Below are 15,013 nucleotides of genomic sequence, written 5' to 3' on the forward strand. Positions count from 1 at the left end.
AGTGGGTATGAGCCCTTAGTCTTGATGTGGAAGTGAACAGAACTAATCCATTAATTTTTACAGATCACATGAAAACCCCTAAGGTCACAGCCGTCTCTCTGGCACATGGGGCAGTTGTACAGCTGGGAGGACTTGATATGTAGCTGGGCCCCGCGAGCCTCTCGCTTCTTGGCCCCTGTGAGCCTCTCGCTGCCTGGCCCCCACGGAAGGGTTAAACATAGGCAGTAATGGTTTTACAGAATAACTCTGTGTACTCGGGTCCCTTTGTCTACAGTCAGAATATGTTTGAAAATCAGGGCAAGCCAACTGTGACAAATATGCAATAACAGCGGATGTTTTGGATGGGGGCGAATACTTGTGCACAACACTGAAGCCTCATGAAAAAAATTAAATATTTGTATGTATGTTAACTCTTACTTTGCCTGCCTAACATCTTGACTTTAATTTGCTTTTAATCTATTATACAGGGAGTTGAACAGTATGGGCATCTGGTATCGAATGGGAAGAGTTCCACGTGCTCCCGAGTCTCCACAACCTTCAACGCCTTCATCCCCATCTGCTGTGGTCACATCTGCATCTGCTCCAAACCTCCCAAGGTAATCGCCTCTTTCCAGATCAGCTGTGTCTCATGACTAAGAATTAAATAAAAGCCAACCAGACGATTGACAAAATCTTTGGCCGAAATCGATCCTGAGAGAATCCTACAAAACACTTATTGCTTATAAGAATAGGTAATCAGTATACAATAGTTAGGACTTTGCTTTACTGGGACCTCTCTGGAGGAGGTTAGGATGGAACGATGTTCACGGACTCGTTCTCCTGCTCCTCTGGATGTGTATGGAACTGTCAGATATAGTGTTGTACTTGGCCATCTCCATCAATGTTGTCAATATTAAATAGAGCGGTAGTGAGTGTTCACAACCACTGGTTAATTCGACTGGCTCCAGAACTGGGCTTTGGTACCTTACTCTAGTGATCAGCGGGGCCCCATTGTTCATCCATTTATTACCAACCCTGAGGATAGTTGATAAATGTTATTGATGGGTCAGCACCACCAATTTCTTTTTTTAAACTTCCTTTGGCTCGATCTCCAGCCATGGTGTCTTGACGGATGTACGATCTGTAGGAAGATCGATCTTGTGCATACCTAGGTAGGTGCACCAGGGTCGTCTTCTCCATTATCTTGATAGTATCAAGCCATTGGGTTGCTGGTCGTCTTCTTCATTTTGTTCCATCTGTTCTTCAGACCATGATGTCCTTATTCCAGTGAAAACCTTCTTCGTATGATGTATTGAGTAGGCAAGTCTTAGCTTGGTGATCCTTGCTTCCATTGACGTCTGCCTTGATTTGTTCCAAAATTGATTTTTGTTCTTCCTACCATCCATGGTATTGATAACATCCTTAAAAACTCCTGCTTATTTGCAAACATGGATTGAAATATTTCACCCTCTTAGGTAACCTTTACAAATATCCAATGCCCACTATGAAAGATTGCTAAGTGGGTACTATTCTTGCTGTCTTTCTCTGATGAACCCTAGTTGGGGAAGTGCTGACACACAAATTTGGATCAGTTCATATAGCCTTCTGTTTGTAACGTTAATTGTTAGAGTACAGAACAGCCACTGGTCTCTTCACCCAAACTCAACAGCTTCATAGGCATATACAAGTTTGTTGTTTTTGGGTTCAGCCGGTCCGGATGTCTGTCTGTTCTTGGAGAGTAAATGTCGGACGTATGAAACTGGCTTACAGTACAACTTTGGACAAAGAATTTGTACACTTCTAAGGTCCTAGATACCAAAGAACTAGACCATGAGATCATATGATTTTAGGGATCAATTATCTAGAGGTACCACGCTAGCAAACAAGGGGTAGGCAAATTGAGCAAAGCTGGTGGAATGGGAATCAAATGTTAAACTTTTCTATCTTGAGTTGCCGATTATCATGTTGGGGGCCCATTCGAATGTTTGTTCAGGTGCTCATTTTCTTTTAGGTATGGTTTCTAGTATAAGCCATGCATGCCAACTGTTTGATGTCATTTTATCATAAAATTGTAACCACCATTGTTTTAACAGTTTCCAACCTTCATTTTATCTCATTTCCTGACTGAATGTCAGAGTTTCTACTCAAGGCAAGAAGCCTCTGGAAGTGCTGGTGTCAAGGAGGCTTTTGTGGCACCTGGCAGAGTTGCCAACTCTTCTAGGAGCCGAGTAGGACAGTCCCCTTTCCGGGAACCTTCTGAATGTTCTTGAAGAGTTGTCGAGTAATTATTCTCAAGTCATGCCCTCAAGTGTAGTATGTATACCACTGGATACTCCATGGACCATCCGTATGAAAACAACACAAAAGTTTAGTTGCTGCCCATAGTTTCCAGTAAGACCATATATCTTCTCATATAACCAGTGATCTAAAATACCAGTTGAAATGCATATTCTCGATGCCCCATGCCTGCCAAAACGCAACCATGAATGACAACTATTTTTGATGAGTGTAGTTCCGTCCCATCGCTGTCTTTGTATGGTGTCATCTTTTACCGGTAACGCTCCTACAGTTTAACCGTGTATAAAAAGACTCATTATTCATCATTGATCAGTTAATGGCAGCTCATCGCCTGGAAGTGAGACACACTATTCTCTGCAGGATTCAATTGGCATCTCTTTCCTTCTCAAATAACCTGATTCATTTTGGGCTTCATGTATCTCCGCAGTTTATGGCTTTGCAGGGAAATTGAATCAGTTTTGTTTTACTCGGCAAATAAAACAAGCGTCAGAATAAAATGTATTGTAATCTGGTTGAGTTAAAACGCACCGTGTTCTGTGGAATAATTGAAAGTTCAATTAATGGCGTACGGTAAAACCTGTCTGTCTGTCTGTAGATGTATGACATAGCCTGGCGTGTCTGTAATGAGCGGCCGGCTTCTCTGACAAGATGTTTATGTCTCTCCCAAAGTTATCATGATTTTATGAGCTGCATGTGAGACAAATGCTCGGTGCCACTTATCATGTTTGAACAGTGGAGAATATTTACTGATATGCCGCAATGAGGGCTTGTGGGTATATGAATTCTGAAATGGAGATCTATATTACTAGCTTTCCGGCAACATAAAGAGAATCCCATTAGTATAGGATTCTTGCCTCTGGAGCAATGCTTCTTAACAGGGCTCTCCTGTATTATTATTATGTTATGGTTTATCATTCGCTGTCTGAGACCCCCACCGACCTTGAAAATGAAGGGGGAAAAGTTCTTCTGATATTTCATTGTTCACTTTTCTAAATGTTTTCTGCACCGTCGCATTGGGCACTCTCCTATTGATTCCCGCACAGTCGCATTGGGCGCTCTCCTCATGATTCCTGCACAGTCGCATTGGGCACTCTCCTAATGATTCCCGCACAGTCGCGTTGGGCACTCTCCTAATGATTCCCGCACAGTCCCATTGGGCACTCTCCTAATGATTCCTGCACAGTCGCGTTGGGCACTCTCCTAATGATTCCTGCACAGTCCCATTGGGCACTCTCCTAATGATTCCTGCACAGTCCCATTGGGCACTCTCCTAATGATTCCTGCACAGTCGCGTTGGGCACTCTCCTAATGATTCCTGCACAGTCCCATTGGGCACTCTCCTAATGATTCCTGCACAGTCCCATTGGGCACTCTCCTAATGATTCCTGCACAGTCCCATTGGGCACTCTCCTAATGATTCCCGCACAGTCGCGTTGGGCACTCTCCTAATGATTCCTGCACAGTCCCATTGGGCACTCTCCTAATGATTCCCGCACAGTCCCATTGGGCGCTCTCCTAATGATTCCCGCACAGTCCCATTGGGCGCTCTCCTAATGATTCCCGCACAGTCCCATTGGGCGCTCTCCTAATGATTCCCGCACAGTCCCATTGGGCGCTCTCCTAATGATTCCCGCACAGTTGCGTTGGGCACTCTCCTAATGATTCCCGCACAGTCACATTGGGCGCTCTCCTAATGATTCCCTCACAGTATCGTTGGACGTTCTCCCAATGATTCCTGCACAGTCCCATTATGCACTGTCCTAATGTTTCCATTAGGAGACATTGTTTACTTAGGCTACGTTCACATTTGCGTTGTGCGCCGCAGCGTCGGCGCCGCAACGCACAACGCAAACAAAAACGCAGCAAAAAGCATGCACAACGCTGCGTTTTGCGCCGCATGCGTCCTTTTTTTCATTGATTTTGGACGCAGCAAAAATGCAACTTGCTGTGTCCTCTGCGCCCGGACGTGGGCGCCGCAGTGACGCATGCGGCGCAAAACGCAAGTGCGACGCATGTCCATGCGCCCCCATGTTAAATATAGGGGCGCATGACGCATGCGGCGACGCTGCGGCGCCCGACGCTGCGGCGCTGACTGCAAATGTGAACGTAGCCTTAGGGTACCGTCACACAGTCACACTTTGATCGCTACGACCGTACGATCCGTGACGTTCCAGCGATATCCATACGATATCGCTGTGTCTGACATGCAGCAGCGATCAGGGATCCTGCTGAGAATCGTACGTCGTAGCAGATCGTTTGGAACTTTCTTTTGTCGCTGGATCTCCCGCTGACATCGCTGGATCGTTGTATGTGACAGCGATCCAGCGATGTGTTCGCTTGTAACCAGGGTAAACATCGGGTAACTAAGCGCAGGGCCGCGCTTAGTAACCCGATGTTTACCGTGGTTACCAGCGTAAACGTAAAAAAAACAAACAGTACATACTCACATTCCAGTGTTTGTCCTCCGGCGTCTCAGCTTCTCTGCACTGTGAGCGCCGGCCAGCCAGAAAGCGAGCACAGCGTGACGTCTGACGTCACCGCTGTGCTTTCCGGCTCTGCTGCTTACACAGTGCAGAGAAGCTGAGACGCCGGAGGACAGACACCGGAATGTGAGTATGTACTGTTTGTTTTTTTTATGTTTACGCTGGTAACCAGGGTAAACATCGGGTTACTAAGCGCGGCCCTGCACTTAGTAACCCGATGTTTACCCTGGTTACCCGGGGACTTCGGCATCGCTCCAGCGCCGTGATTGCAACGTGTGACCGCAGTCTACGACGCTGGAGCGATAATCATACGATCGCTGCGACGTCACGGATCGTGCCGTCGTAGCGATCAAAATGGCACTGTGTGACGGTACCCTTAGACACAGTGGTCTGGAAATTGAGTGGGCCAGACATTGTTCAATCTCACACCTTGGTCAGCTAATGTTTACTTTAGCACATCACTAATTTTAATTAAACTGTGATAATCCTGACTGCCATTCTCAGGTGAGGAGACCAAGACATTATGGTTTAAAATTGGAAAAATCACAAAAATAAATGTTTCACATACTACTGTGCTTGCTTTTCTCACTAAATACACAGAAAAGCCTGATACATGCATTTTTGCTGCATTTTTACATTTACTCATTGCTTTCTATGGGTGAAAAAAATGCTGCAAAAACACTAAAAGTGACATGCTGCAGTTTTCAAAAATGCAGTTTTCCAATTGTCAGGGGGAAAAAAAAAACATGCGTGTGTACATGAGATTTCTGACATCTCATAGCTACTGCTGGTACTGTAAAATGCAGCTTAAAGGGAACCTGTCACCCCGTTTTTTCAAGATGAGATAAAAATAGCGTTAAATAGGGGCAGAGCTGTGCTTTACATTAGTGTATTTTTTGTTCCTTTATTCCCCACCTATGCTGCCGAAATACCTTTGTAAAGTTGCCGTTTTGGGCTGTCACTCACGCTGGTCTGGTCATATCGGCGTGGTGACATCGCTGTTTCTCCCCCAGATCCTGCTCATCTTTCCGTTGGTGGCGTAGTGGTCTGCGCATGCCCAACAGGCGAATCCACTGCGCAGCTGAAGGAAAAGAGCGCGATCTGCGCTATTCCCCTGGTGATTGGTGGGGGCGGCCATCTTCCTGTGGCCGCGCGTGCGCAGATGAAGCGCTCTGCTGCCCGGGGCTTCAGGAAAATGGCCGCGGGATGCCGCGCGTGCGCAAATGGAGATCGCGGCGGCCATTTTCCTGAAGCCGTGTTCGCATCTCGGCTTCAGGAAAATGGCCGCCGCGATCTCCATCTGCGCACGCGCGGCATCCCGCGGCCATTTTCCTGAAGCCCCGGGCAGCAGAGCGCTCCATCTGCGCACGCGCGGCCACAGGAAGATGGCCGCCCCCACCGATCACCAGGGGAACAGCGCAGATCGCGCTCTTTTTCCTCACCTGTGCAGTGGATTCGGCACTTGGGCATGCGCAAACCACTACGCCACCAACGGAAAAATAAGCAAGATCTGGGGGAAGAAACAGCGATGTCACCACGCCCATCCGACCAGACCAGCCTGATTGACAGGCGAAAACGGCGACTTTGGTAACGTATTTCGGCAGCATAGGTGGGGAATCAGGGTACACAAAATACACTATTGTAACACACAGCTCAGACCCTATTTAATGGTATTTTTATCTCATACGGAAAAAACGGGGTGACAGGTTCCCTTTAAAATTTGCATAAAAAAGCAGCAAAAACGCAACATGTGAATATAGCCTGTGTCTATTGTTTGTCGAAGCATTTCTAGTCTTCTCAGGCACCTCGCTTCTCTTTGCCATTGTGAACAAGGAAAGGGGAATAAAACTGGCATTTTTAGGCATGAAAATCATGAGGCTCACATGCTTGTCTTGATCAGTTCTCACATTTCTTATCAATCATAGGTTAATCTATCTTTGCCCTTTTTGTTACAAACTAATCATGCGGTGCATTATTCATGTCTGGACATTGTTTTCATTCTTTCCTTTTTTTTTTTTTGCTGCCATGTTTTGATTTTTCTTAATAAGTCCTCTCAAGTTACCAATAATGGCACTTCCAATGAATATCCTACTAATTGCGGGCTTATATTCTCTTTGCCGCATGAAGAGACCCATATGCATGTAATTAAAAATTAGTACTTTATTAAACATAAAAAATAAAACATTATAAACAAAGCATGACATAAATAAACAAAGTATCCGAGGAAATAGACCGGATGAACTCAAAATAAAATGTCAAATAATTTTGTCTAAATAGACTAACACATACATCACTGACTGCTGTGATATAACAATCCCATAGGAAATCACCTTATATATCACTAGTAGTATACTGGATACCGCACGTACCAAAGCCAGTATATCCACTTGCTAAATCTCAATATCTCAATATCTCATAACATAGTCTAACACTGACAGGTTATATGCGGTAATATCACAGATTACTTACAAATGAATGGTACTCTCAGGAGCCAGCGACGTGAATAACAAATATTGAGCACACCGATCCCTCCACGTGCGCCCCTTTGACGCGCGTTTCGCCCGTAAGCTTCTTCCGGGGGCGTAACCCAGTGAGAGAAGGGGTGGTTACTTATGTGAAATGCAGCCTATCATCTAACGATGCGTCATGGAGGGAGGGGTAATTGTGAATATCTATCAAGCTCAGCGGCGCATAGCACTTCCATCCCCTTCCTTCATAAACAAGTGCTACTGAGACTGCGCTAACTGGAACGCTGCGTGACACGCAGACGTAACCAGATACTAAGCGCATCTCAGCGCGCCGGGACTAGGGGTGTAATGCGCATGCGCTCCGCAAGACAGGCATCAATGGACGAGAAGTCTTATGTTATCGAACTATCCTGGTGTAAATTGAGAAGATATACTAGGGGCTATTTTAGTGCAAAAAATATCAAGGTGCAAGAAGTGAATGCGCCAATAAATATACGTGACCGCCAAATATAATAAATATATTTTATTTAATAGTGATGTGAACATTAAATAAAGTGCTTAAAACAACCAGAGTCCAGTTGTACCATAAAGTGCTGTTATGAAAATACTGTGTCTATACTTATAGATATAAAGTGCTCAGTGCCTAATGTTATCTTCCTAGAGCGCTCCATAAAAAAAAGTACATTAAATAAAGTGCTTATAACGAACCAGGGTCCTAAATGAACCATGTAGTGCTATTTATAACAATACAGTGTCTACTAGTATGAATATAAAGTGCTCTGTGCCTTAATAAGAAATAAAATCTACTTATAAATTAATAATTATTCAAAGATCATATAATGTGAATTAAATATAATGCCTATTATTATCTATTCCTATTGCTATCAATACCCCACTGTATACTATCTTCATTGAACGCTTCAATGGAAAGAAAAACTAAGAACAACATGACCTTTCTAAATTATACTCCCATCAATAAATATCATATGCAGAATAACATAATAACATAAATCTAAATATAATGTCAATAACTTTCACAGTAGTGAATATAACATATTTACAATAATATATTAGTAATAGGTATAACTAAATTCTTGTCTCTGCAACTCGATGTTCTGTCTTCTGTAGAGGAAATTGCTGCCACCAATCCCAAGTCTTTCGCTTATCCATCCGAAAACCAGACTCCATTAATGCATGTAGAAAAAAATATTAAGATTCTCCCCCTTATATGGCCACAATCTAATGGTTCATAAGCACCCATCTAATGAAAGAAATAAAACAATTAGAAAATAGAGAATAATACACAATAAAAACACTAAAATAAGGTGAGACTAGAACCACTCTCTCCCTTAATTTTAAAATGCCCTATTATATCCAATTTAAAGAAATGCTGCAAAACCTAGATTTTCATTTAACCCTTGTGGGCTCATGGCTCCCAAACGGAAAATCCACTTACTCTCCAATTGAGCCAAAACTCGACCTAGATCCCCGCCTCGAATCCCGAGATCTATCTGGTCTATGGCTCTGATGGTCAGATCATTAGTAGTGCATCCATGATATTTTTTAAAATGTCTAGGGAGAGTCTTGAGAGTGCTAATATCTTCTGTGGTTTTCGCTTTTAGGATGTCCCTAACATGCTCACGAGTTCTTATTTTAAGCTCCCTAGTTGTTAGACCTATATAAATTTTTCCACAGGTACATTTAGCCTGATAAATGACTCCCTTTGATGAACAATCCAAATGCTTCCGTATATCATAGTTACGGGTGCCATCATGATTTGAAAAAATAGAGGCTTTTACGTGATTGAGACATCCTTTGCATAAACCGCAGGGAAAAAATCCAACCCGACCTTTTTCCTTTTTCACCCTATCAAGGTTTTTTGTTGGTTCGTAGTGACTATGCACTAGAATGTCTTTTAGGTTAGCCGCTCTTTTAGCCACAAATGACGGCTTTACAGGCAAAACCCTTTTTAAAATGGGATCACTCTTCAGAACATTCCAATGATTAAGGATGATATGGGTAAGATCCTGCCATTTATTGTTGTACGTAGAAATAAAACGTACCTGATCAATGTTCTCCGTATGATCATGATGTTTTGGAAGACCATATAATAACTGATCTCGTGGGGTCTTTTTGGCTCTCCAATATCCTCTTTTAATCAATCTCTTGCTGTAACCTCTTTGGGTGAACCTTGCGGCTAAATCCACTGATTGCTTTTCAAAGTTCTGTTCATTAGAGCAGATTCTTTTTGCTCTTAAGAATTGTCCGATAGGGATTCCACGGATAGTAGATCTCGGATGTGATGAATCTGCCATAAGTAGGGAATTGGTAGCCGTTGGCTTTCTGAACATATCAGTTTGAATTCTGCCCTGATCATCTGTTTGAATACTGATGTCCAGAAAATCAATTTTTCTGCCGAAGACAAAAGTAAGTTTAATATTCTGATCGTTGTCATTTAATTTAGACATTAAATTATGCAAACCCTCCGTGCTTCCCTCCCAGAAAAACAAAATATCATCTATGTACCTCATCCAGTTATGAACATAGTTCATTTCCTGGATGAGGCCATCTTGAAAAATCCCCCTTTCCCACGCCCCTAAAAACAGATTGTATGCATACAAGCAGTTTTACTAAACCCTTTAATTCAGAGGATATTTATCATGGTGATTGTTTAAAAAAAACAAAAACAAAAAAAATAACACCTCACAATCTGCCGGGACACCGACACTTCTCCAAGTCCCAGTGTCTGTTATTACTTGCAACTCTTGCAATACATGCGCAAAACAGAGTTGACAGCACAAGACGCTCGGGGCCGCGGAGCTCCCTGATTGGCTGCCACTCTGTTCATGTGATATGAGCGCTGCAGCCAAAAGACCGGTGTGGTGGAGCGTATGAAGGCGAGTACCAGCTGGCTTTGTTTTTATACATGCCTGCCAGCTTTTGGGGTCCACTTTGCTGAAAGTGCAAAACCCCTTTTTATACTGAGGGGTCATGTAAATGGCTTTTAAGGAGCATTGATCGCCTTTCCTGACAAGTCTGTTTTTAGTACGGTAAATACTTTGCATTCTAAGATAAAAACAGTACGTCTTTTAGGTGGCCACAGTGTGAACACGTACCTACACGCTGCACTCATACCAACACATGTTCTGCCTCCTTTCTGTAAATTTATGAATAAAATAACAACTAGGTGTTGACAGGTGGAGGCGGATCTGTAGACAGTCTGATCAATCAGAAATGCCGATCTGGTAATGCTCAGTTGTCTGCGTAGGAGGATCGTCGGAGGAACGGCACGTGTCAGAGCTGACCGTACGAAGACCGTATTGTCTGTTCCTTTCACGTGGACCCATCCTCTGATGTTTTAGCAATCTGTTCGGATTAAGGTGGCACCAGCAGCCCACGGTGTGAAATCCCCCGTGCACCGGAACAACTCTTCTGAATCTTCATGTTTCCATTAAGTTTCCTGTAATTGTGTCAGTCTTCACCTAATATGATGGAGTTTCTTCTAATTACAAGTATGGAGCGGTTGCAGGGGCGTACATAGATTTCACAGGGCCCCATAGCAAAATTGAGCAAAGGGCCCCCCCCCCCGAAGAAGGGAGGGGAATAGGTGGCGCGCGTAGCGCGTCGAAAATTTGCATGTTAAGCCACGCCCCCTCCACAGCCACACCCCCTCCACAGCCACACCCTCTCCACAGCCACACCCCCCAATTACTAATTTATATGGCGAAGGCAATAAAAAATAGACTTACCAGAAAGCAGCATTGCAGGAGAAAGCAGCATTGCATTGCAGTAATAGATAAAATGAATTCAACCTAAAAAAGTGAAACTATTATTATTTGCCATCCCCAATACAGTGTGATCCTAAACATTTATTCACTTTAGTATGATACATTTGTGTATATTTGAGGATACACCAGAATAAGCAGCGTACATTATATGTGTACATGTGAGGACACACCAGTATACACCAGTATAAGCAGTGTACATTATATGTGTACATGTGAGGACACACCAGTAGACACCAGTATAAGCAGCGTACATTATATGTGTACATGTGAGGACACACCAGTAGACACCAGTATAAGCAGCGTACATTATATGTGTACATGTGAGGACACACCAGTAGACACCAGTATAAGCAGTGTACATTATATGTGTACATGTGAGGACACCCCAGTAGACACCAGTATAAGCAGCGTACATTATATGTGAATGTAAAGTGCTGTGCCTGTTTGACATGTGAGGACACCCCAGTATACACCAGTATAAGCAGCGTACATTATATGTGAGGACACCCCAGTATACACCAGTATAAGCAGCGTACATTATATGTGAGGACACCCCAGTAGACACCAGTATAAGCAGCGTACATTATACCGTGTTTCCCCGAAAGTAAGACCCTGTCTTACATTAATTTTACCCCAATAAGTGCCACCCTGTCTTACTTTCGGGGGAGGTCTTACATTAGCCGAAGGTAACTGCAGCGGCTTCGTCAGGGGAAGTGAGTGTAGTGGTGGTAAGAACCTACATACCATATATACGGACCAATCATCATCCGGAGTGTATACAGCTGGGTTGCCGCCATGCAGGAGGCGGAAGTGAGGAAATGCGCGCTGATCGCATAGAGGGAGGAATAGACGCCGGAAGTATAAGAAGTCTCCATGGAGATACCCAGACCCAAGGAAATGGGCCGACCGGAACGAGGACGGGGGAGAAGGGAAAGAAAGGGGAGGAAGAAAAAACACACTGAGCTGTGCTGGGGCTTGTAGTCTGCCTGCAGGAGATCACTGCTCCCATATGGGTCTGCAGGCATTGGTGCACTGTGCCCCTCTCTCTGCTCCTGGCATGGCTGCACTATGGGGCCCCACATGGGAAAAGTGCCTGCACCACACAGCTGTGGCCCCTGGTGCACGTGGCCTGTATGGAGCGGCCGTACTTGTCTCCATCGCCCTAAGATGCTGATCCTCAGTGAGGTAAAGACCCCACTAGTGCGACACTGGCTGCTCCGTATTAGGGAAGCGCTCCTTCCTGGCTCCACACTCCCCCATCATGGTATATTTATTAGGGAAGACCTCCAGGCCTCCTTGTATACATTGTTGGTGCTCGCTCTCTAGAGGGGCCGGATGTGGAGTCAGGGTCTCGCACGGTAGAGGGGCTGGCTGCGGTGTAGGGGGCTTGCACAGTAGATGGGCCGGCTGCAGAGTCAGGGTCTCTCACAGTAGATGGGCCGGCTGTGGTGTCGGGGGCTCTCACTGTAGAGGGGCCGGCTGCAGAGTCGGGGGCTCGCACAGACAGCTCTCTCCATGTAAAAAAAAAAACGCTACATACGCACCTTCTGTCGTCCTTCATGTCCCTCGGCGCTTGCCGCACTGACTGTCTCAGCGCCGGCCGGCCGTAACAGCGGTGCCCAGCGGTGAACCACTGTTACTGCAGGTTCACCGCTGGACTCTGCTTTACGGCCGGACGTCGCTGAGACAGTCACTACGGCAAGCTCCAGGGGACGTGACGGACAACAGACGGTGAGTATGTAGTGTTTTTTTTTTTTTACTTTTACCATGGTATCCATGGTAAATATCGGGTTACTAAGCGCGGCCCTGCGCTTAGTAACCCGATGTTTACCATGGATACCAGTGAAGACATCACATTTCACAGCGGCCCCCCAACCCTGCCTTACATTCGGGGGAGGCCTTACATTGAAGGACCCCCCCGTAACCCCCACCCTGTCTTACTTTCGGGGGGGTCCTACTTTCGGGGAAACACGGTATGTGAGGAGTCCAGGAGCGAGCAGCCGTCGGTCGCAAAGGGTGCACGGTGACGTCACTTCCGGTCGCTCGGAAATGAGATCACCGCGCCCCCTATGTGACCTTCCCCCTCCAACTGCAGCGCAGCACCGTGGGGAAGCTTCCTGCTTCCCCACACGCTCATCTCCGACAGGGCCCGACAGCAAAGCCCTGTCGCCTCGCCGCGCGCGCGCCCCCCCCCCCCCCCCCCCCCCGGGACGACTGGTCCCCGACCCGAGCAAAAAAAAATTAACACAAAAAAAAAAAAAAAAAAAAAATAGGTGGCGTACACACCATGGGGCCGGGCAGCACCGGGCCCCCCCGGCCGTGGGGCCCGGATGCGGCGGCACCCGTCGCATACATGGTGTGTACGCCACTGAGCGGTTGTTTGTGTCAGTTTTGTTCCCCCAAATGATGATTAATTGTAAAGACTGTAATGTGAATGGAGACGTGTCCCAGATTATTTCCTGGGGGGGACCTAATCTTTATACTGGCATTTGATTTGCCATATGCTCGTTCTCCATACTCGGAAGTGCGGGATGGAGAAAACGGCTTCTCATCCGGCAAGCTTCTTCTTTGTGCACTTGTAGGAATACTTCATTCTTCTTTATTACAGACTGTGCGATGTTAGAGTTTTATAATTTTAAGCATATAGGCAGAGTTTAATAAGCTCTCCGCCAAATATTTTATTGCCCAAACTTGTGTAAATGTGTGTGTAATTGAAGTAATAAACTCACTGATCACCGTCTCCTTCCGTTTACAGCTCAACTCCGATCCTCTACTCTTCTCACTTGACTTCTTTTCTGACTCTCCAGATCTATGTGTGAGCCGGAAGTCTCTTTCACAGTGAGCATTGATCTAATGCTCCATATACCTACATTGTAAGGGTCACATCCGGCTAAGGCAGTATAATCTGGCGAGTCATGTGACCCAGAAGAGGACTGGAGCTGAGCTGGAAACTGGAGAAGGCGGCGATCGGTGTTAAGTTTTGTGTTTTTTATCCCCTTAAAGTTGAGATTTGTTTCCTCGTGGGTTGCACTGGTGTTTCCTGTACAATATTTATATTTCATGGACTATATTGTTGTACTTTACTAGCGCTTGTATCGATCACACTATTTGCTTCTGATTTCAGACATATATCCCTGACTCTTCCGGCCACGTTCCGCGGTAGAAATAATACCCGGCCAGACTTTGAAAATCAGCAGTCTAACCTGTATGCCATATCAGGTAAGCACAATGTCTCGTTTCTGATTACTATGAAGGTTCAGAGCCACATTGTTACATGCCTGCTGTGGTTTGTGTGATGTTTTTATTACTATTTTTTTTTAGGATTTATGTGTGTTTGTTTGTTTTTTTTCTTCCTAAGTGTGTTGCCTTCATCTAAAAGTGCATGTAAAATAGGCAGAACCCCTCCATGACATTTTGGAGGGATCAGAGGCATAGCAAAGGGTTTGGTTCAAGGGGAAGAGGGCGAAAACTGAGTGGGCCTGTAACCATGTAACCCTGGTTACAACTATGGTGGTTCACCCAGATATTGACTTCTCACATTTCCAGCAATGTCTTTATCCTTCTGCTACCCCAATACTGAGCCGCTGCTGTCTCATGTGTCCTTATTACTGCAACAACTGTGTGGTGCTATGTGGCCACTAATTTTCCTCTTACTGAAGCCTTAGATTCCCCTTTCATTGCACTCATGATGTATGATGCCAACAAAACTGTCCACAAACACTGTAAGATACCTCCACAGTGAATTCCTCCAACATAACCTCCACACAGTATGATGACCCCGCTGTACTCCAACCCTTCAACTCCCCTGGAAAAATATGGTGACCCAAGCACCGAATGATCCCCCAACTGTGACCCCCATACAGCCCTCCATGCAGTATAATGGGCCTAAATACAATATAATGAAAAGAAAATGTTCAGCTCACCCCTTAGCGTCTTTGGACAGCAGCATCCACACTGTCGCACGGAGCCGCCCTGGCCTGGCGGATACAAGTCCAAA

General features: G+C 45.3%; 1 protein-coding gene across 9 annotated transcripts in view; it reads left to right on the forward strand.

Annotated features, from left to right (window-relative positions):
* MVB12B (multivesicular body subunit 12B) overlaps positions 1-15,013 on the forward strand; it is a 165,910-nt gene that overhangs the window by 91,580 nt on the left and 59,317 nt on the right. For all 9 annotated transcript variants that reach the window (XM_077283634.1, XM_077283633.1, XM_077283631.1 and 6 more), the window contains 2 exons: positions 468-596; positions 14,141-14,235. In XM_077283634.1, the coding sequence (XP_077139749.1) occupies positions 468-596; positions 14,141-14,235 (224 nt within the window). The remainder of the gene's footprint in view (positions 1-467; positions 597-14,140; positions 14,236-15,013) is intronic.

Source organism: Ranitomeya variabilis, chromosome 2, assembly GCF_051348905.1.
Source record: "Ranitomeya variabilis isolate aRanVar5 chromosome 2, aRanVar5.hap1, whole genome shotgun sequence".
NCBI classification, from domain to species: domain Eukaryota; kingdom Metazoa; phylum Chordata; class Amphibia; order Anura; family Dendrobatidae; genus Ranitomeya; species Ranitomeya variabilis.